This window comes from Phoxinus phoxinus (genome assembly GCF_949152265.1).
Source record: "Phoxinus phoxinus genome assembly, chromosome: 1".
In the NCBI taxonomy this organism is placed as follows: domain Eukaryota; kingdom Metazoa; phylum Chordata; class Actinopteri; order Cypriniformes; family Leuciscidae; genus Phoxinus; species Phoxinus phoxinus.
The window spans coordinates 28643315-28665083 of NC_136876.1; the positions used below are offsets into that span (position 1 = coordinate 28643315).

The following is a 21769-nucleotide window of genomic DNA, read 5'->3' on the forward strand; positions in this document are numbered from 1 at the left end:
AAAACAAGGACTTAGTGCTGAAAGGTTTAATCGTAGTTGCACAATACCTACTGTACCAAGTTTTTCACGGATACTGTGCCAATATTTATAAAACAATGTTTTATTTCACTTTTTTTTTTTATAAAGTGACACTGCAGAACATGCTTCCATGTAATTTAATGTTGAGTTGTATCCGTTAGCTAGAACTTCATCAAAGACCTAGTTCAAAATGTTGTAGAACTACATTAAATTACATTGTAGCATGTTTGCAAAGTGCTGTTCTTCTCTTATACCCTAAATCGTTATTTTGACTACACAAAATCTTAAAGTTTGTATTACTGAAATTAAAGTAGCCTACCCCTATTTAACACTTATTTGGGAAAGGTGGCCTGGTGGGTGTTCTGACGATTGTGCTACCTTCCATAATATTAGACAGTAGGTGCCTAACAGTTACCCTTCAAAATACAGTGGAAGTGCAGTACATAATTTCTAGTTACTAATTCACATTTTTCTTTTAGTGGGTTGAAATCTAAAGACCCATCCCATTTTTTACTTCCTGGAGGTAAAACGAACTTCAGTCAAACCAGCATAACTGGCCAGACAGAATTACATCTAAGGTCAATAGTGCTTCAAAAAGACACGCCTGTAGGGACATGAAAATATGGAAACCTTTTCTTACAACCAGAGGTATCCGGTTTCTAACAGCATGTAACGTTACATAGCTAAATCAAATAGCGGGAGTAACTTAGCATATGAAGCATTCGTCATCATAGCCTATCAGCCACCACAGCAAACGATAAAGTACCCGATGTATTCGTTATAAATCAGTTTGTCAGCAAATGTGTGGTTTAAAACTATTGTGGAAACTCTTTATCTTCTCCTTGTTTTACTCTTATCATGCCAGTATATTTGTTTTCCCTGCCCTTACCGCCCACAACTGTTTGGTTAATTCAACAGTAACAGACCATCATGAGCTCGTGCTGGAATGCGTCCAGGAGCGCGCGCGTGGGACGTCGTCTAGTGTGGGCGGGGCTATCAAATGTGCGGCTGTAGTAAAAGTTTCAATGAATATCTCGGAATCCGGTTGATGGCAAACTAGGAGAAACTAGACAAATGGAGCTCATCTGAAGAATAACCGATCCCTAATAAACCCAAACTCTAAGACGGAGAGATGATCAAAATGAAGAAAATCGAAAAAGAAAATGAAGGAGGCGGAGGAGAGAGAAAATCCGAAAACCAGCAGGTAACGTTAGGCTATGTTTGATACATCATTATTAATGTAAATAGTGTTATTTAGCAATACATGACGTGCAAAGCCACCTTAAGATTTATCAATATGGAAGTGAGTTAATACAGTAATTCATTGTTAATGCTTTGTCAAGTTAATATTTTAAGGGTTTTTGCCACTGATAAGGTTGTGATTGCATATGTTTATGCTCATAATAAGTTGAATGACAAAGCTCTGACATATTTACCAATCTGTTGCCATAACACAGTTTGTAGTCTTAATCCAGTCGCTGCGTATATTCTTTTAGAAGCTTTTATCCAATGGACTGAGAAGTGAGAACAAATAAATAGAAGCAGTTTATCAAAGGGAGACAAATAGGCTACACCTTAATGTGTAAAATGTATTAGGCCTAGGATATGTAGTATGAAACATATTGGCTTCATGCAAATGTCATGGCTGTTTTAATGGCTTTACAATCAGGTTTGGATTGTCTCGGAGATAATAAATGTGATGTTGCTTAGGGAGGTCAGAGAAAACGATTGACATAAGTTTCACAATTTAAGCTTGTTTAACAGGTTATTGCAGAACTTACTCAATACAGGGAAAATATGGGGAGATACCTGCATGTAGGCATAGGTGAGGGGAAAAAGCTTAAATAAATACAATAATAATAAAACAAATACATATAAAAAACGAGTATATTTTGTGTTATGCTGAATTATCATTCGTTATGGGGTAAATTAAGCTATTATGTATTTACTGTGGTGAATAAATAATAAATAAGTTGTTTGTAGTTTGGGAAACAAGTTGTCCTTGTTTGTTTGATTTTAGGTAAGCAGTATTTCTCTTTCTATTTGTTTCAAATGTTCCTAAATGATCTCTCGCATGTTTGATTATTATCTCAGCATGTGTTTTAATAATCACGGTTTTTTATTTTTGACATTTTTGACATTTTCATTGATTCCAAATACAACCATCTCCTCTAATATTACATTCCTTCATGCATAGTTTTAAATTTGATTATAAAATTATAATTAGTATAGTTATACTAAATGATTAAGATTACTGTGATTATTATTCAAATGTAAATGTATTGTTTTGTCTTTGTCGAGAACTTTACAAAACTTTAAATTTTTCACCCAAAAATGAAAATGTTGTCATCATTTACTCAACCACATGTTGTTCCAAAACTATGAGTTTCTTTATTCTGTTGAACACAAAAGAAAATATTTTGAAGAATGTTGGTAGCTAGACAGTTGACGGTAACCATTGACTTCCATAGTATTTTTTTCCTACTGTAAGTCAATGGCTGTCGTCAACTGTTACCAACATTCTTCTTTTGTGTTCAACAGAAGAAAGAAACTCATACAGGTTTGGAACAACTTGAGGGTGAGTGAATGATGACAACATTTTCATTTTTGGACAGAAGTCATAAATAAAATGTTTGTTACTGTGATTAGGATTGCATTTCACACATAACATTTCCTTGGAAATTCTTTTGCTATTCAAGCATATAGTTCGTTCTCCCCGGCCAGTGACTGTGAATGGGGAAAAAAACGATCTGCCTGTGAAAATGTCTCTGACTCATGCTTTACTGTGTAACTTCTGTGTTGTAGAGCTGGATCCCGAAGTTGATTAAAAAGAGAGTGTGCACCACCTTTGTGAAGGACGCATCCAGGTACAACAGCCATTTTTGCTTGCATTCAGTTTTAGTGTACGCAAACAACTATTCAATCCTTTCATACTCTGTCATTTAAAATAGACGTTCAGCCTCTCGTAATATGATCAGAGCCGTTAAGTCTGTGATTTGGCAACGCAGCGTTAGTCAACAAACATTACCTTTTTTTTTCTTTTCTTTTTTTTTAATGAATGAATGAATGAAGGTGAACTCCCATTTGTCAACACAGTATAATTTCCCTGTCCTTTTTCTCTTTATGACAAGCTATTGTTATATTTAATGGCTTTTATTCACAATAGGGTTTGGGCAGGTACTGTTTTCATATCATTTATTTATTCAAGTGATGATGTGTCCATTGTGACTTTTTTTTGGTTTAATTTCAGATATTAATGTCTTTAGAAATAAATGTACCTTTTATCCTGTGTGAATGAGACGCATGTATTAAGGAGATTTATTTATTTTCTGTCTTCAAGTTTCTTCTTCTGAAATGATGGCTTTAATAGTAAGTATATGAGAATTTGAAACCCACTGAAACCTGTTTTGACAGTTTTCTCTCTATCTCCCTCTCTCTGTGGCAGTAATGGGTCTTTGTGCCAGTGTGGTGGAGAACGGGAACTTCATGCACCCATAACAGCAGATGATCATGTGGTCAGCCAATGGGACAGTGCACAGCACACCTCTGAATACCCCACTGATGCCTTTGGACAGCTGGAGTTTGCTGGAGCTGGACGCAGAAACAGTCCTGTGAGTATCTCGCTGTTATATTTTTATTTTTATTTTTACTCCTGCTCAAGAACACACAATCACAATTACTTTATCCCAGAATATGAACTTCCACTTGACAATGCAACTATGTTTAATTGATAATATTTTTTCAGTAATAATAAAATAATAAATAAAATCTTCAGTGAGGTTCTAATCATAAACATTAGTTAATTCATTTCTCACATTAGCAATATTTCAGTAAAATTCTGAAAACAGTGTCAATAGTGTAGTGTTGTATGAAACGCTACCCCCCCCCCCCCCCCCTCGCTTAACAACGGTAAATGTGACCTTAACAGTGAGCAATAGTTGCACAGCATTTATGGTTTGTTAATTTCTATATTAATTAACAATGAACAAAAGTATATTAATGAATTTACTGGAACAGATTTAAACGTTCTCATTGTTAGTTCATGATAGCAAAAGTAAAAATATATACAAATTTATTAAGATCATGTTATAAATGTGTGAAAAACACACATGCAAAGCAACACACATGCAAAGCAAAGCAGAGGCACAACCATGACAAAACATCCATGGTATTATAGAAAGTATAATGTTTATAGATCACATGTCATTTTCAATTCTCACAACAATTTTCAGTTTTCATTAACTATCATGTTGTTAAACAGCAGTACAATTTATTGAACACACTGTACTCTATTTTAATTTCCCATAAAAGTATACCAGATCGCTGAACAATTAGGGAAGAACAATGACAATTTTTTAATCCGCAGCGATTATAAAGGTCCTTTTAATCCACCCCAAAGCACCTGGAGCCATACACATTACTCATTAAAGCCAACTAACATTAGTCAGTAACAAAACAAAACCACTCTTGAATACCAACGTGTTTTGAGAGTTTGCACCATTTAATATTAGCGTCTGTTGCCTCAGGCAGATCCATTGTTCAGTCTTTCACGTTTGACACAAATTCTTCCTACACACAGTGACAACATAAATATCATGCACGTTTGTGCATGCGTAACATGTCTGAATGTCACGCTTGTTTGGATGCCTTTGTACCTTAGTTTAGGCTGAATAACAGAAACTTTCAAGACCGTTTTTCTGATGTGCATTTATGTCATTCATCTTGTATCCCTAAGTTCCTGCGTCTGTCACATGACACACCACCTGACAATGTGTACTCGCTGATGACGTCACAATGGGGTTTGCCGGTACCCAATCTGGTGGTGTCGGTTGTGGGGGGAGAGGGGAAGGAGCAGGTGAAGACCTGGGTGCGAGAAGTGATCAGACAGGGTCTTGTCCGGGCCGCACAGAGCACAGGTAACCTCTCCTGCTTGTGTATGTTTAGCTCAGTTATGTAATCTTACGAGCTTGAAACCTTTATACACTGTACACTAATAAATCACATGTGGACTGTTAGCCCTACCTTCACCCTCCACCCTTCGACCTGGGTTATTATTGTATACTAAAGCTAAAACTTGAGATTGAGATTAAGGCTGTTGTTATTTTGAATAGTCATGTTACATTTTCTTTAACTAAAATAAAGTTGTTGTTTTTTTAATCTAAAAAAGTAAATACAATTCTTGTAGTGGTTGAAAACTAACTGAAATAAATTAATAATTAATACAAATTAAAATAACATGTTTGTAGTTAATTACTTAATTAATTACTTAATAACACTTATCACATGGCAGAATAATTGTGATTATTATTTTTGTATGTTTTTCTGACATCCCTCAGCAGTCTTCATATACACACATATCATACTAACAACCTTTTAGTTAATATCAGATTGTGATGATTTAGAAGTTTCTAAGAACATTACAATATTTTTTGAAATAATTTGAACTAGTTACAAGCTCGGACTTGTACCACCTGACTGCTGCAGATTAATTTTGAATGAATTTGAGTGAACAGCTCTGGGTAAAAAATCACGGGTTGCCATCTCATAATTACAGTTATTATGACATCGCATGAACGCAGCATGAGCTCGTTGTTTTGGTCCAGGAGGAACTGTAAAAGGCTTTTGAACTTTATGTGGCGCTCAGTGACTGGCGTCTGTCTAACTCTACATAGCCTTATAGAACGCCCTGAGGATGTGTGATGTCTGCGTGAGCAGGTGCGTGGAGGTATGGAAATATATATGTTGACGACAGGCAGGTAGGGAATTCAGACCGAATCCAATGATTGGACGAACATCTTTGGTCCTGAGACTTCCACAGAAGATATATGTGCATATTTTAATATTTAGACCACTTCAGTTATTTTTATACTATATATACTATATATTTCTATATCAGGATGTGAAGAAAGTTTCAACCAGTATAACAAAAAGTGTTAAAAAAACAAATTGCCTACCTTTAAGAAGCTGTTTTGTTGCCGCAGATCAGGGCTGCCAGATCTGGGTAACAAAACTAGCCCAATGATGACCCTAGCCCAAATATCAACACTGAAAATATGCCATTCTAGACTTGGCAACCCACCCCAGGTTGACAGATCTGTGGGTCTGAAGAAGACATCCACCGGTGATAAGGCATGAATTACCATACTGATAACAAAAATGGACTGTGCAATTTTGCTATGGGTGCATAGAAGTATATTTTGTGTAAATTAAACTTTTTTGTATTTAAAAGATTTAACTCAGATGCAGATATGGTTCTGAGTAAATGATTTGGCCACCTCTGTCTCACAGAGTAAATTAGGACAGGTAGCTCAACTGAAACGTGTTCTGGAAAATAACTGTTATTAACCATGAACCCGGTAATTAGTCTTAAAGGGGACATAATATGCCCCTTTTCACAAGATGTAAAATAAGTCTCTGATGTCCCCAGAGTGTGTATGTGAAGTTTTAGCTCAAAATACCCAACAGATCATTTTTTAAAGCATGTTTAAATTGTCACTTTTTGGTGCGCACAAAAAAACGCGCTGCTCTTTAAATGCAAATGAGCTGCTGCGGCATGTGCACAGGGGGTGGAGCCTCACGAGTCCTCAGTCTCAGGACAATCTCATCTCACGGAATGATGATTATATCAGAAACTCTCAGTAACAGTGTTCATTTCGACCCGGAGTCGGACAATAATGCCTACAGAGTCAGAGAATATATGCTGTATGGAGATAACGTATATAACGTATTATAACGTATTTGTCATCTGCTTGTATCACTATTAATAGACTACAAGCCTGCTGTTTCGGACCCCGTCAATAAAATTTATTGTACATCACACAAAAGATGAAGCGTCATTTTTACTCCAGAAAATCACCGTAAGAGCTGAGTAAACACAGTATAAGAAATGCGTAAGTACATCAACGAATTTCGGTAGAGTTGAGGGAGCATTTTCTTTGAAAACAAAATGAATCCACCTCGTCTTCAGCGGCTGCCTCAGATTTCGGGAGTAAATAGAGATAGCTATGTGGATTAATACATCCAGCCACACAACACTTACAACGCTTGGGAGACATTCTGGTCAGTGTAGCAATGGCGGATGTGTGTACATCCTATATACAATAGACTCAAGGTACAACCATAGACAGTGAACTCGATCAGGGCGGTTCTATGTTAAAACGGCAGTGTCTGTCAACACTCGTGGGCGGGGCCTGTGGCTGTAGTGACGTCACTAAAGCCGCATTCTGAAAACAGGTCGTTGCAAGACACTGCTTATGATTTATGGGGATTAATAAAAAAGGAGAGAGTGAATTTTTATCACTATTGGGTGGTTGTGTACACACAGTGCCAACACACATTTATGTCCAAACAGCATGCAAAATTTAATTTTGCATAATTGGTCCCCTTTAAGGTCAGTGATAGACAGGCCAAACTGGAATTCCTCCTGTGCGTGTTTGAAGCGATGCTTGGCAGATAATTATTTTTTTTAAATGTATAAGCCTTGCTTGAATCCAGAAGTTGTGTGTTGCATTATGGTAAATACTTTGTTTTTCATTATCAATGATTGTGTTTGTGACTCTGATGTATTCTGTGTATTTTAGGTAATAGTAACATTTCCTGTTTTTTTTCTCTTTTCCCAGGGGCTTGGATCATTACGTCAGGTCTGAGGGAGGGTGTTGGCCGCTGTGTAGGTGAGGCAGTAAGGGATCATTGTGCAACAGCTTCATCTCTTTCCCAGGCCAAAGTTATTGCTGTTGGTGTTGTGCCCTGGGGCTTGATTCACCAACGTCAGCAACTCATAAACCCACAGGTACTATGAGTCCATTTATATGGTCTATTATGAGCACTTCACATGAAAGCAACACATACAATGTGTGAGCCACAACAATAATTATTTTTGTATTTATATTTATTGATATATATACATTTATAATAATATTTCATGTTTAGTACTCTTTATGGTCATAAAACTATAGTACACTTCATGGTAATCAAATTGGTGTAACATGGCTAGTTAATGTGATTAATAGACCCTGATAAGGTCAAAACAGGTTTCACTAATATTTTACAGATCTTTACAGTTAAAAATTAATTAATTAATGATAATGGTATAATAATAATTATATAATTTAATATTTAATTAGCATCATATATCATGATTTATGTCATCACTGTTATTATTTTAAAATACTATAAAACAATAATTGATAATTGTTCTTGGATATTGGACACAGCAACTTTAGACAGCTTCCAGGGCTTTTGTGAAAGCTAGATTATACTTCTGCATTTTTGTACAGTCAGAGATTGACAAAAGGTATGGAAGTAAAATAATGACAAATGTTTTTGAAACAAAAAAGCTTGTTGAATTGACTACTTGCAAAAATATGCAAAAAACATTTGCCATTATTTTTCTTCCATAATCTGGTTATGAACAGAACAATTATTGTAAGGGTAGGTTTAAGACACCATTATGACTAAAAGTTTGCTAAGTGTTTCCTACTGAAGCAAGGCAGTATTTAACTGATTCACAGCATGTCCATAGCAGCCTGGTGGGAGTGGCCTTCGGCAACATGCCCAGAGCATTATGGGTGGTCAAGTTTTCGTACCTATTTGGCAAAAAGGAAAACAACGGCCTTTTTTCTGTTTTCTCTAGTCTTGCACATTTTTCTACTGTATAGGCAAGTTTTATTGAAAGCCCATCTTGCCAGTGGTAAAGCCTACCCCTTTAAATATAGTTGCAAAAATGTCTCAGAGTGGCAAAGTTATGTACGATTTCGATTTGTTTGTTGAGGCCATTTGATTTGATATATATTGCGAAATATCAAGTGAAATGCAGACATTTTAAGTGAAGCTCAGTGTCCAAATACTTTTTACAGAGTGTACTGTGGTAGATTTTTCCCCTACGCACCTGACTTAGGTTGCCTTGACACCTGAAAATATTATACTCAGTTGAGTTACCTCTGAACGCACGATTTGACACAATCTAACCCCGCCTAAGAGTCGAACGACGTCTCGCCCCCTATCGAACACTATTACTTGGGAATAAGATCTCTAGTGTTCCTAACGCGATCCACACTCATATGAATATATATAGTATATAAATGAAAATAAACTGAGGTTTCTACCATTCTTTCATGATTTTTCATGTTCATCACTATTTCAAAATAAAGGTCTGAACCTTAGGAGTATGAAAATATTCTTGTTGCAAATTGATAAATTACGGCTCCTCTGTAATTTATTTTGAAAATCAGTCACCAAATATGTAAACTAGAAAATTGTAAGCTTTCAAATGATATATATGATATTTGTCAAGATTAGTTTGTTTAGTATAGGATATTACTGTTTTAAATATGTAATGGCTGTATAATGCCAATATAAGGGGTTAAATAAGGTTAGATGTTAAAAACATGGTTAGCTTAATATTCAGTTTAAAATTTCCATTTCAGTAAATGTCATAAAAACCTGAATAGAGTTTTAAGAACTGTTGTAGGACTTCACCCTAGGCTAACAACAGTAAAAATGTACTGTTGGTTACTCTAGGGTAGCTTCCCGGCACGGTACTATGTGCGCCACTTGCCACATGAATCCAGCTGCCTGGACAACAACCACCAGGCCTTCCTCCTCGTGGATGATGGGAGTGTAGGCCACAGAGGGAGTGAGACACCTTTCAGAGCCAACCTGGAGGACTTCATTTCCCATCAGCGCACTGGCATCTTGGGTAAGAGAGAGAAGAAGCTTCAACTAAAAAGTACTAATAAATAATACATGTTTGAACTCTTCTTGACCATAGAGCACAACAGCAAATGTGCAAATCCTTAGTCAGTTAGTTTATTGTCTGTTCAGATTTTCACCAAGCAGCAATTCATCTTTGACACTCGCATAAAGATACAAACATTTAACAACTATACATCCACTTACATACACAAATATAAAATAATACATAATATAACACCTCAGTTAAGAATTGGGATTAAAATAGTCCTTGTCAGTGAAACAAATGTTCTTCTATATATGCGGCCAGCAATTAAGTAAAGGAAAAATATTCACATTAAACGAAAAAAATACAACAGAGAAAACATACCTAATATAACACAAAAATAAGCAGTGAATCAACCTTGTTTTTTATCAAATGCACACTTGTCACCATGTATTCTCATTTCCACATATTTAGCCGTATGAATTATACTAAACAATCCATTTGACAGTATAATGTATATACCTGTTACATACAGTATGTTCCCTTTAAGCCAAAGGTATACTAGGAATAGGGCTTCAAGTTAGGAATAGAGGGGATGAGTCTTGTCTGTTTGTTTATCTAGCACCTTCATCAAGCACTGTGACGGGAAGCACAGGCACATCCCTGAGGAACTATGCACTTCCTTTTATCAAATAAAATAAATAACAGAGAAGTAAACACCGAGTGAGAGGAAGGAAAAGGGAATCTAAACATTAGTGTACTCTTATGAAAAACAGCAGTGTGTTGGTATTTAGTGCAGTAAATCCCTTCAGAATGGTTTCATTTGGCATGTCATGAGGGCTGCACTGCTCTCTAGTGGAGCAGACAGAGCATGCAGTTATGAAACAAGTTGTTTTCCCTCAATTTTGTTTTGATTTAATGCATTATTAGTAAAAAAAAAAAAAAAACTGCTGCTGCTGCATTACCATTGTGTTAACAAATCAAGTCTTCTTCATGTCCTCACCAGGGAGTGGCGGCATTGAGATTCCTGTTTTGTGTGTGCTGATCGCAGGAAACGCTTCAATGCTAGAGGTCATTACACAAGTTTAGTTAATTATTGAATATGAATATTTAAAAAAACATTTTATTTTATTTTATGTACCTATTTAATGTAGTCTGAGTCACCATGAACAAAACAATGCATGTTTACAAATTATTTTACGTTGTTTTGTTAATTTTTTTCATGGTTTGGCCTGTTACACAATGTCCATGTTGCTATTTGCATTTGGCATTATTGTTTGGATTAGACTCACCAGTTAAGAACCATTAATTTATATGTCATAGCTGCCAATGTATAGAACTAGAGATCTAAAATGGCATTAAATAAATGTATTTATATCTTAAAAGCATATTTAAAAGAATCTCTTTGTCACTGCAGAGAGTGGATTTATCTCTGAAAAACACCACTCCATGGTTGGTGCTGGCAGGGTCGGGTTCAGCAGCAGACCTGATAGCAGGAATACTGAGGGACCTCAGCACACCTCTGAGTCCGCCTGCGAGTCCCACTTTGCCATCCGCTGACGAGGAAAGCAGGAAAAGCACCAGTGTTGAGCTCAGGGACCGAGCGAGAGAGAGAATCAAGAAGCATTTCCCTTCTGAGACAGATCTGGAGAAGCTTGAGGAACAGGTGAGCGTACAGCAAGAGCCTGGATAGAGAGTGCATGCAGGACAAAGGTATTTCCTTTACTTTTAGTAACTTTTCTCTTTTTCACACAGGTACTCAGTATCTATCACAACAGAGATCTGATCACTGTGTTCCATGGAGATAAGGAAGGGCCTGATGACTTTGACACAATCATCCTTAAAGCTCTTGTAAGAGGTGAGATTAAATCACCTGCTTTGAGAATGCAACACGTTTACAGTACGTACATGTGGGTTTATGTGTGTGTGTGTGTGTGTGTGTGTGTGTGTGTGTGTGTGTGTGTTCAGCTGCTAAACGGGATTCTAATAATGCCAGCGAGTACACTGAAGAGCTAAAGCTGGCAGTGGCCTGGAACAGGGTGGATATCGCCAAGAGTGAACTCTTCAATGGCGAAATCCAGTGGAGGGTAGGAGTACTAGCAGAATGAAACCATTTCCAGCACAGTTTAAAATTACTGTCCAGGACAGAGAGCTGAACTGTGTTTTAACATGACCACTTCTATTGGTTAATCTTTCTGTCAGTGTGAAGACCTGGAGGAATCAATGACTGATGCGCTGGTGAATGACAAGCCCCATTTTGTCCGTCTGTTTATGGAAACCAGCTTTAACATTCTGGACTATCTGACACACCATCGTTTAGAGGCCCTTTACAGCTCAATGTCGCACTGTGATCTGGTCTCCTCATTCCTCCAGAGAAGGCTGCAGGAGCGAGTGGGCTTAGTAGCCTCTCAGACCCATTTATCTGTCCAACCTGATGAGAATTCCTCTTTCAAGAGCCACGCAAAAACCCTCCCAACACTATCTCCTGCTCGAGAACTCACCCTATATGAGGTAAAATGACAGATGTTAACCACACACACACACACACACACACATATATATATATAGTATACACACTCTACCTTTCAAAAGTATCGTTCAATACGATCTTTTAATGCTTTCATTCTGTGAGGTTGCATTAAATTGATCAAAATTGACAGTAAATATTTATTATGTTACAATTACTGTATTTCTATTATAAATAAATGCTGTTCTTTCCAAATGTTTCCATCTCACAGGTTTCACGGGTGTTATCGGAAATCATGGAAGATGTCTGTCAGCCATTTTACTATGGCCCTCTTGGTCTACATCAGGGAGTCACCTCAAGGAAAGCAATGAAGGTATCAGCCAGGTTTTTTCAAAAGTATTGGGGATTGGTGAAATAAATCCACATTAATACATTATTGATAACAATGTTGTGATCGTAATTTCTGTCTCCTCTTTTCAGCAAGTGAATAAGTTGCTGCTAAATGAGAGTGTGTACCGGGGGGAGCGCTGTAGGTCTCCTTGGATAGCTCTGTTTATTTGGGCCGTACTACAGAATCGCAGAGAAATGTCCATGTACTTCTGGGAAATGGTATATTTTTTTCTCATCATAGTTGAAACTAATATCAGCTGCATATTATTTCTAACCTCATAATTCATTTTGTTATATATTTTGTCAGATAAATTTTGCAATGAGTACTTAAAAGTTGCATATTACAGTTATTCTAGACACTATACTGACACCTAGTGGTGTAGATTCAGTATCACACTAAAGCAGTAAAGCCAGAGTATTCTGTTGTTGATGTCACTGTAGAAATTTAGCAAGTGAAAGTGTCCAGGAGGGTTTCTCGTATTTGGTTACTCTTGTGATCACAGCATGTATTATTTATTATGACTGGATTGTTTGGTCATGATATTTCACATGGTCAGTGAGATATTCATGTCTGTGTTGTAAAAATGATAATAATTTGTCTCACTCTCTTTCTCTCTCAATGTGAGGCGGGGGAGTCGGTGCTAAGTGCTCTTGCCGGGTGTAAGATATTAAGAGAGCTCTCTAAGTTGGAGACAGACACTGAGACCAAGCTCTCCATGAAGGAACTAGCTCAGACCTTTGAGAATATGGCACATGGTGGGTGTCAATCAAGTTAAAAAGTTTGCAGATGGGCTTTTCAATAGGGGCCAAAAGTCTGAGACGGCTAGTGAAAACGCTAGTGTTTTTTTTAAGAATGCATTTTTAGAAACATTTATTTTTATGATCATATTTAAATTTATTAAAAATAATGAAATTATACTAACTTTTTTACACTAACTTTTGCTTGTTAGTGACCTAGTAAGTGGATATTCACACAGAACATATTGTTTTCATTCCACTGCACTGCTTTTCTATTGTTTTTCTGTGTAAACATGCGTTTAACAGACATGTTTGACCGTCGTGTCTGAAAATGTGGCCCTAAAGTAAAAAAAAGCAAACATTGTAGATGCAAAGTCCTAGGTTAACTTCACTTGTATTATAGTGGCAGGAAAAAATGGGTTCTTACTCTTCACAGAAGTCACTCAAAAATCTGTAAACATGCGGGTTTAATCAAACACAAAAATATACCAAAATCGTGTTGGATCCTGTATCCTATGATATTACACTTGTTAAACCTTTATCTTGTGTTAGCCAAAACGACTGACAAGACGGTAAGAAAACTGTTTCTCCCTTATTTCCTTTGCGCAGACCTGTTCAAGTTCAGTCTTCCAACACAACAAGTGTGCATAACCATTAAAGAAACAGAAGAGAAATTATACATCAGAAAACATAGGAAATAATACTGAAACATATATACACAGAAAATATCAGAATTGCCTCTCAAAGAAAGTTAAAAAGAATTATACTTTCAGTTATTACTTGCTAAATCAACGCACTAACAAACAATAATAATATACACATTATTAACATATAAAAATGTCTCTTACAAGCATGTTTCTAGACCTTGCATTTCTTTATGCCGTGTGTCTCACGTTTTAAATGCAAAAAACGTGTTTTGTGTGAATGGACCCTAATAGTGAAGGATCTAAAATATTTCTTCATTTGAAGCTGCATTCCGTAACTTTTTGGGGTTCAAAATTATCCAAACCGAGCTTGTTTTTAATTCCAGTGGTACTGGTGGATTTGCGCAGGATATTCGAGCATGTCTTGCGTCATTACGTCACATCTGTACACATAAAGAAGGTGTCTCGGCTAGTTGGCTATATTGCGTGTGAGGATGTTGGAGGTGGAGATTTGTAGCATTTCCTCACAGCACTTGATATAATTAAACTTAGCAATTTGATGGTGGATCCAGAAAGGTTCAAATAACAAGAAGTGACAACTGGAGATTCACTCGTTGTAAAATGCAAAAGAAAAAAAGAGACTGCAAACGGGCCCATGCAAAAACGAGGACAAATATCGGAAGGGCATTAATGTAGTCACGCAATGTTGATGTTGTTAACATTAACAATTTGAGAACAAAGTATAATTTGCATGATTTGTTTAGTTGGTCAGAACAAAAGTGGATGTTACTTGTTCAGATTACATTTTCCAGTGAAAATTCTTATGTTGCTCATACTTCCAAAAAGTATAATCTGTGATTCTGAATGACGGTAACATTAGACTCAAAACATTGAATTCGTCCGCACTGTGCAGTGCCGAAGCACAACCCACGTAAAGTTGATAATTCTGCGAATAACTGCAATTGCAGATTTCAAACAGAGATGGCGACAAAGAGGACAAACTACGGAGTGCAGCTTTAATGTCTTTCAGTTTATTTAAGGGTTAAAATATCTCATATTTTCAATGTGATCTCAGACTTTTGTTCTCCACTACACTTTAGTTGTAAAGTTTGAGGAGAGCAAGACTTTATTTTTTCACCAAGGGCTGCATTCAATTAATCAAAAGTGACAGTAAATGTGTGTATAATGTTACAAAAGATGTTCAATGTTGATCTTTTGAATTTTCTATACTGATTTTTTTTATCACGGTTTCCACAAAAATATTAAACATGCACAACAGTTTTTAACATTGATAATAATAAGATCAATCAGCATATTAGAATGATTTCTGATTTTTAAATATATAAAAATAAATAACTGTTAATTTAATTTAAAATATTTCACAATGTCTCAATATTTTTTAAATAAATACATTAAGCATTGTGCAAAACAATAGTGTATAACAGATTATTGTATGTGCTTGTCAGTATTTGAGCGTATCTTCATATTCGTTTTGCATTTTCTCATCACTTCTCATCACTTTCATGACAGATGTGTTCAGTGAGTGTTACCAGAGCGATGAGAGCCGCTCTTTCAAGCTTCTCATCAGACAGTCACTTGAATGGGGTGGCGCCACCTGTCTGCAGATGGCCACGTCGGCTGAAGCCCGCCTCTTCTTCAGCCATGACGGAGTTCAGGTCAGCGGTTCTCATGCTACTCTGCATCTGCTCTGTTTGTATGTTCAAGTGTCAGTTTTGCCTAGGTTTTCTGGTGTCATTGTTCTTCATCTCTTCCGTGGCTATAGACTTTGTTGTCAGAGATTTGGTGGGGGGACATGGACAGCAATACAGAGGTGTGGAAACTGGTCCTCTCATTTTTTCTGCCTCCCTTCATCTACACCGAACTCATCAGTTTCAAGTCAGTATTGAGGCATTAACGTTTCATTTTTTTTTTCTGGTACAGTTTTCAAAGTTTTAATGCCATTCGATCTCTTAGGGAGCAGGAGATAGATGAAGTGCCAGATGACTTTAATCAGGGTAAAGAACTCGACAGTGCCGACGGAGCCGAGTTATTATTGGCTGACCCCTCAAACACGTAATTCATGGTTTCTCAGTGCCATAAACATTTTCACTAAATTAGAGATGATGCAGATAAAATAAAGAGCGTCATATGTGTCCTTCACAGGGATGAAGATGTGGAGGAATGTAATCCTTTAAAGAGAAACCCAAAAGGTGCGTCTAAATTGCATGGCTACAGATTATGTTAAACTTTGGCCTGCTGTGGGATGTTTACATCTTTATTTTATTTTTTATATATTGCAGCGTCAAAGGCTGTCCCTCAAAAACGGCCCTTTATATTCCATCGATGGCGGCAGTTCTGGTTTGCACCGGTCACTTCGTTTCTAGGCAATGTGCTGATGTACTTCCTCTTCCTCTTCCTCTTCGCTTATGTCCTATTGGTTGACTTCAAGCCTCCGCCTCCCCACGGACCCGCCCCTTTGGAGCTTGTCTTGTATTTCTGGGTTTTTACTCTGGTCTGTGAGGAAATTCGACAGGTATGAATCTTGATTGTGTTTACGCACATTTGATGTACTCGTTCAGTCACTGAATTTTGATCTCTCTCAGACTTTTTTTGTAGGATCTACCACTCTATTTCAAAGGATGAAGTTGTACATCCAAGACATCTGGAACAAGTGTGACATCACAGCCCTCGCGCTCTTCATTCTCGGGCTTTTCTGCAGGTTAAATTAGTGTAATCTGTCTTGTTTATGTTTGTGTGTGTGTGTGTGATTGTATTGGTTAGTGCATGTGTGTTTTTGTTACAGGATGTTTCCGTGGACATATAATTTTGGTCGTTCTGTCCTGTGTGTCGACTATATGGTCTTCACGCTCAGACTCATTCATATATTTGCAGTTCACAAACAACTTGGTCCCAAAATCATAATAGTTGGCAAAATGGTGAGGAGTCTTTTATTTTGAATGTGCCCTAAAAAGTGCATATTATCCTGCTCAATAATGTTCATGTACTCCACAGGTGAAAGATGTGTTTTTCTTCCTGTTCTTTCTGGGGGTGTGGCTAATGGCATATGGAGTAGCCAATCAGGCACTGCTGTACTCCTACGACACTCGTCCTGGTTGGATAATTCGGCGAGTGTTTTACAGGCCATATATGCACATATATGGGCAGATACCACTGGATGAAATTGATGGTATGCGTGTGTGTTTATGTCTTTGTGTCTCTGATGTGTGTATCCCTGAATGTTTGTAACTGTGTTTGTTTTAGAATGATTCTTGCTATACAGTTCCATCACCACATACACATTTTAATAGTTTGGGGCCGGTAAGATTTACCGGTTTTGGAAAGAAGTCTCTTATGTTTATCAAGGCTGCACTTATTTGATCAAAATAGAATGTGCAAAAAATGTGCACTGTAGAATTACTGTAGAAACAGTAATAGTGTTACAATTATATTATTGCAATTTCAAATAAATAATTGCATTTTAAAATGTAATTTATTCCTGTGATAAAGCTGATTTTCCAGCATCATTACTTCAGTCTTTATAGTGTCACATGATCCTTCAGAAATCATTCTAATATGATGATTTGATGCCCAAATTTCAAAATCAATGCTGAAACTAGAAACAATTTAAATACATTTTAAATAGAAATGTTCTATTTTAAATAGAAATCTTTTATAAATATATCTCTTATTTCAACTAAAAACTGTGTTTTCAGCCAACTACTGGCCAGGCAGCATAATACAGCGTGTTTAGTCGTTTTCGTGGATTTGTGTGAACGGGGATCGTTTTGACATCATTGTCTTCTGTACATGACAAATTCAAAGGAAAACTTTTCTGTTTTTAGTACATCGTTGTCATGTAAACGTACCCTAACATTATAAATGTCTTTACTGTCACTTTTGATCTATTTAATGCATCCTTGCTAATTAAGACATTTCTTTCAAAATATCTTACTGGCCACAAACTTCTGTACTCTTAGCTCATTTTATTGGTTCTGTTGTGATAAGATTTTTTTTTTTTTTTGTCTCTAGCTGACAAGCGACATGAGAAACAGTGTACAAACAACGTCACTCTCATCCATGATGGGGCGGAGCCCTGCCCACAGTCTGATGCTAATTGGCTGGTCCTTATTCTGCTGTCAGTCTACTTGTTGGTCACCAATATTCTATTGGTGAACTTGCTCATTGCAATGTTCAGGTAAAAAAAACTACACCATCAACACTGATATAACATCAGCAATGTCATCATGCTTGTATTTAAAGCAGTGATTTTACATGGACTTTAAAATATCTGGATAAAAGTGCAAGTGTTAATTACTAGATTCTCCAAAAGTTGGTTCTCCGTTCAGTGGGCACTTTAGCACAAGCAGGTGGAGTGTTTATTAACTGTGTATTATGACATGAATAGTTTTCATCCTTAAATCTAATGAACTTGCTTAGTTAAGTAAGTTTTTTTTTTAAAATTAGCATATGGTCAAGGATGAAATGTATTTACATTGTGTTTTGTTTGTGTGTTTTTATTGCCTCTTGTATTGATGTAAAGCACACTGGTCAACTGGTGTTGTGTTTAGTAGTGCTATAGAAATAAACTTGACATTGACATTTTCATTAAAATGGGCTGGTATTACAATTGTTTAGGTAATATAAAGATTAATACACTACCTTTTAAAAGTTTGGGGTCAATAAGATTTTTTAAACTTTTATTCAACAAGAATGCATTAAATGTGTCAAAAGGGACAGTAAAGACAAAAATATGGACCCTTTACTGTTTTTTCCCATACTATAAAATATAAAATGAATAATAACTGGCTTCGGTATAGGACAGCATTTTAATATTGGTGTATCCCTAGCAATGAAACACTTGAGGCCATGCATTACTGTGAAAATACTTCCAGCTGAAGGGGATCCATTTCTGCAACTGCTTGATTCACAATACAGCATGACCTCTCTTACCATATTACTTAATTTGATGGTGTGTCTATCTTATCTGTCTACAGTTACACATTTAATAAAGTCCAGGAGCACAGCGATGTGCACTGGAAGTTCCAGCGCTACAACCTGATTGTGGAGTACCACTCGCGCCCCTGCCTCTCCCCGCCCTTCATCATCATCTCCCACCTGCATATCTTTGTCAAAAGGGTCATCCAGAGACTGCCTTCTGTTAAGAACCAACACTTTAGTACGTTCTCCATTGTGATTTTTATTTTACATGCACATCACATTATTCTACACCATACGCAAAGCCTCATTTGCAAAGTTTGTCTTTAACCGTGAGGTGCATCTCTCAACTCAGTGCTGGACCTGAAAAACAAAGAGGCAAGTTTGCTGAACACATGGGAGTCGATGCTGAAGGAGACCCTGCTTTCCACGCAAGGCAAGAAACAAAGAGAGAGCGACACGGAGCGGCTCAAACGCACCTCAACAAAGTCAGTCACTCCTACTTACTGTTCTTTCGTTCTCTCAGATTAACAATTGCCAACTTATTTTACTTCACATATGAGTTTTATAAAAAAAAAGGAGTGAGTGTGAAACATGTCTGTCCTTGACAAGTAGATCTGAATGTAATACACACCTGGGGGGCATTTAGTAACCTCACAGTGGCAGCTCTAGTTTCGTGCTTCTGTGCGTGTGAAGGGGGAGACATGGAGACTGTCAAATCCTGCTGAATGAGGCACCGGCGTCTTGAATGACAGCATGTGTGTATTTGTGTCCATATGTGTGCGTAGGGTGGACAGCGTCCTGAAGCAGATGGCGGAGGTTCGTGATCACGATCGCAGGTTGAGAAAGCTGGAGTCGGAGGTTAGTGGCGGCTATACGCACCTGTCTACCTGTGGCTATCAAACACAGCCAGAAGTGCTTTTAAAACCCATTAGTGCCCCACAGAGCGCACACGTGTCTGTGGGTGTGCGACTATGAGTCTTGCCTTATTTTAGCTGCAGCTGTTGCGTTTGCTTGCTCAGCGCAGACCAAGGACCATCCGTCATCCTCCTTCAGAATGCAGATCCGCTTTGAGTATCTGCCAAGCTGTCAGCCGATCGATGTAATTAATGAAGCTGCACTTTAAGGGGACCTCAGGTTTTTGAACGATACTCTGTCTCTTTCTGACTCAGGTGGAGTACTGCTCTACTGCTCTCTCCTGGATAGTGGAGGCGCTGCATCAGAGTGATCTTGTGAAACAGACTCGTCCACCTCCTCTTCCTTCCAAAGGTGTAGTGTTCACTCTCCTGCCTCACCCCCTCTTTGCAGTGTCAAAGTGTAGCTCAGGTTATGTTTCTCAGGTTCCCTCTTAGTAACAGTGTTTACGGTGTTGGTTTGGCTGTAACATTTTAATGATCCATAGTTACATATAAATATACAGTTACAGTACTTCATTATTGATGGAGACATAACATCCCCCCAAAATCTTTATGATCTTCCATATTTTAGCACACCACATATGTATATATGATATTCATTTTGGGTATGGAATTCTAATCAGCATATTAGAATTATTTTTTTATGAAATAGTCTGTTATGCTCAACAAGACTGCATTTATTTCATTTAAAAAAATCATTCTAATATGCTGATTTGCTTGTTAAGAAACATTTCTTATTATCAATGTTGAAAATAGTTGCTTTTTGTGGAAACCATGATCATTTTTTTAAGACTATTCGGAGAACAGCATTTATTTGAAATTGAAATCGAAATTTTTTGTAATATTATCAATGTCTTTACTGTCACTATTGATCAATTTAATGCGTCCTTGCTGAATAAAAAATTCTATATTTTTTTATCTTTTGAACGGTAGTGTGTGTGGATATAGAAAGAAAGAAAGAAAGAAAGATAGATAGAAAGAAAGAAAGAAAGAAAGAAAGAAAGAAAGAAAGAAAGAAAGAAAGAAAGAAAGAAAGAAAGAGAAATACATGCACACTGTTCAAAATATATATTTTTAAACATTTCTTATTATATATATAATTATCATATCTCTTCTCTCTGTGTTTCAGGTATTGCTTCTAAACGCCCCACTTTTTCCAGATAAAAATTACGCTGATAATGCAGATGCGTATTATGTACTTGGTTATGTTTGAGGTTTTTTTAGTATGATGTGTCATTTCAGTTTATTGTGTTGGTTGTATCAGTTTTTTAAAACATTGCATTAAAAATGAGTATGGTTATTATTCAGAAAACAACACTAGTTTAGCGTTATCATTAAGATATATGAAATACATTTTCTGGGTGGAAGTAATGTACAAAATACATTGTGTGGTGGTTTTGTCAGTTGGATATATTCTCTAGTTGCTAATGGTGTATAAAAAATATATTCTAATCGAGTATTCCTTTGTTAAATACTGTATTTGTACCAAACTGCATGCAAATTTAAAAGCTAAATTAGCTGCAGATTTCGAGATGTGGCATTGTAATTTAAGGTTGATCTTGAAACTTTATAAAAAAGTAGCTGCAACTAAAAAATGCCATTATGGGAGCCGGTTTAGTACGTTTAAAATGTAATGCGAGTTGATTTTCCCCTGGGACTGAAAAAGCCACTGGTTACTGATAATAACCACCCAGGCTCATCTGATCTATAATTGTATCATGTTTGTTTTGTTTGGTCTTCCTTTTGGACCAAATCTTTTATTATTGGTTACTTTTCCTACCAATATTTACATTTCATCTGGTAAATGCTACAAAAAATGTGTAAGTAAATAACCGCAATCAATGCAATTGTTTACAATTACACTGTGATAAATGTATTATTGTATCTTTTATTGACTATTAGAAATCAGTATATTTTCTGTGTTAATAATTTATCACAATCAGTATATTTTCTGTGTTAATAATTTATCACAATCAGTATATTT

General features: G+C 36.7%; 1 protein-coding gene across 1 annotated transcript in view; it reads left to right on the forward strand.

The window, feature by feature from the left end:
• Window positions 1-1019: 1019 nt before the first annotated feature.
• trpm4a (transient receptor potential cation channel, subfamily M, member 4a) overlaps window positions 1020-21769 on the forward strand; it is a 20871-nt gene continuing 121 nt past the window's right edge. The window contains exons 1-28 of the mRNA XM_079583399.1: window positions 1020-1222; window positions 2824-2885; window positions 3464-3629; window positions 4754-4934; window positions 7638-7807; window positions 9538-9715; window positions 10701-10765; window positions 11112-11360; window positions 11450-11552; window positions 11663-11781; window positions 11897-12205; window positions 12433-12534; window positions 12642-12770; window positions 13178-13307; window positions 15464-15609; window positions 15717-15829; window positions 15908-16006; window positions 16097-16143; window positions 16234-16466; window positions 16537-16652; window positions 16737-16869; window positions 16946-17120; window positions 17963-18128; window positions 18928-19109; window positions 19224-19356; window positions 19657-19729; window positions 20041-20137; window positions 20915-21769. The exon at window positions 20915-21769 is cut by the window's right edge and continues 121 nt beyond it. Coding sequence (XP_079439525.1) covers window positions 1151-1222; window positions 2824-2885; window positions 3464-3629; window positions 4754-4934; window positions 7638-7807; window positions 9538-9715; window positions 10701-10765; window positions 11112-11360; window positions 11450-11552; window positions 11663-11781; window positions 11897-12205; window positions 12433-12534; window positions 12642-12770; window positions 13178-13307; window positions 15464-15609; window positions 15717-15829; window positions 15908-16006; window positions 16097-16143; window positions 16234-16466; window positions 16537-16652; window positions 16737-16869; window positions 16946-17120; window positions 17963-18128; window positions 18928-19109; window positions 19224-19356; window positions 19657-19729; window positions 20041-20137; window positions 20915-20949 — 3783 coding nt within the window. The 5' untranslated portion in view covers window positions 1020-1150 and the 3' untranslated portion in view covers window positions 20950-21769. The remainder of the gene's footprint in view (window positions 1223-2823; window positions 2886-3463; window positions 3630-4753; window positions 4935-7637; window positions 7808-9537; window positions 9716-10700; window positions 10766-11111; window positions 11361-11449; window positions 11553-11662; window positions 11782-11896; window positions 12206-12432; window positions 12535-12641; window positions 12771-13177; window positions 13308-15463; window positions 15610-15716; window positions 15830-15907; window positions 16007-16096; window positions 16144-16233; window positions 16467-16536; window positions 16653-16736; window positions 16870-16945; window positions 17121-17962; window positions 18129-18927; window positions 19110-19223; window positions 19357-19656; window positions 19730-20040; window positions 20138-20914) is intronic.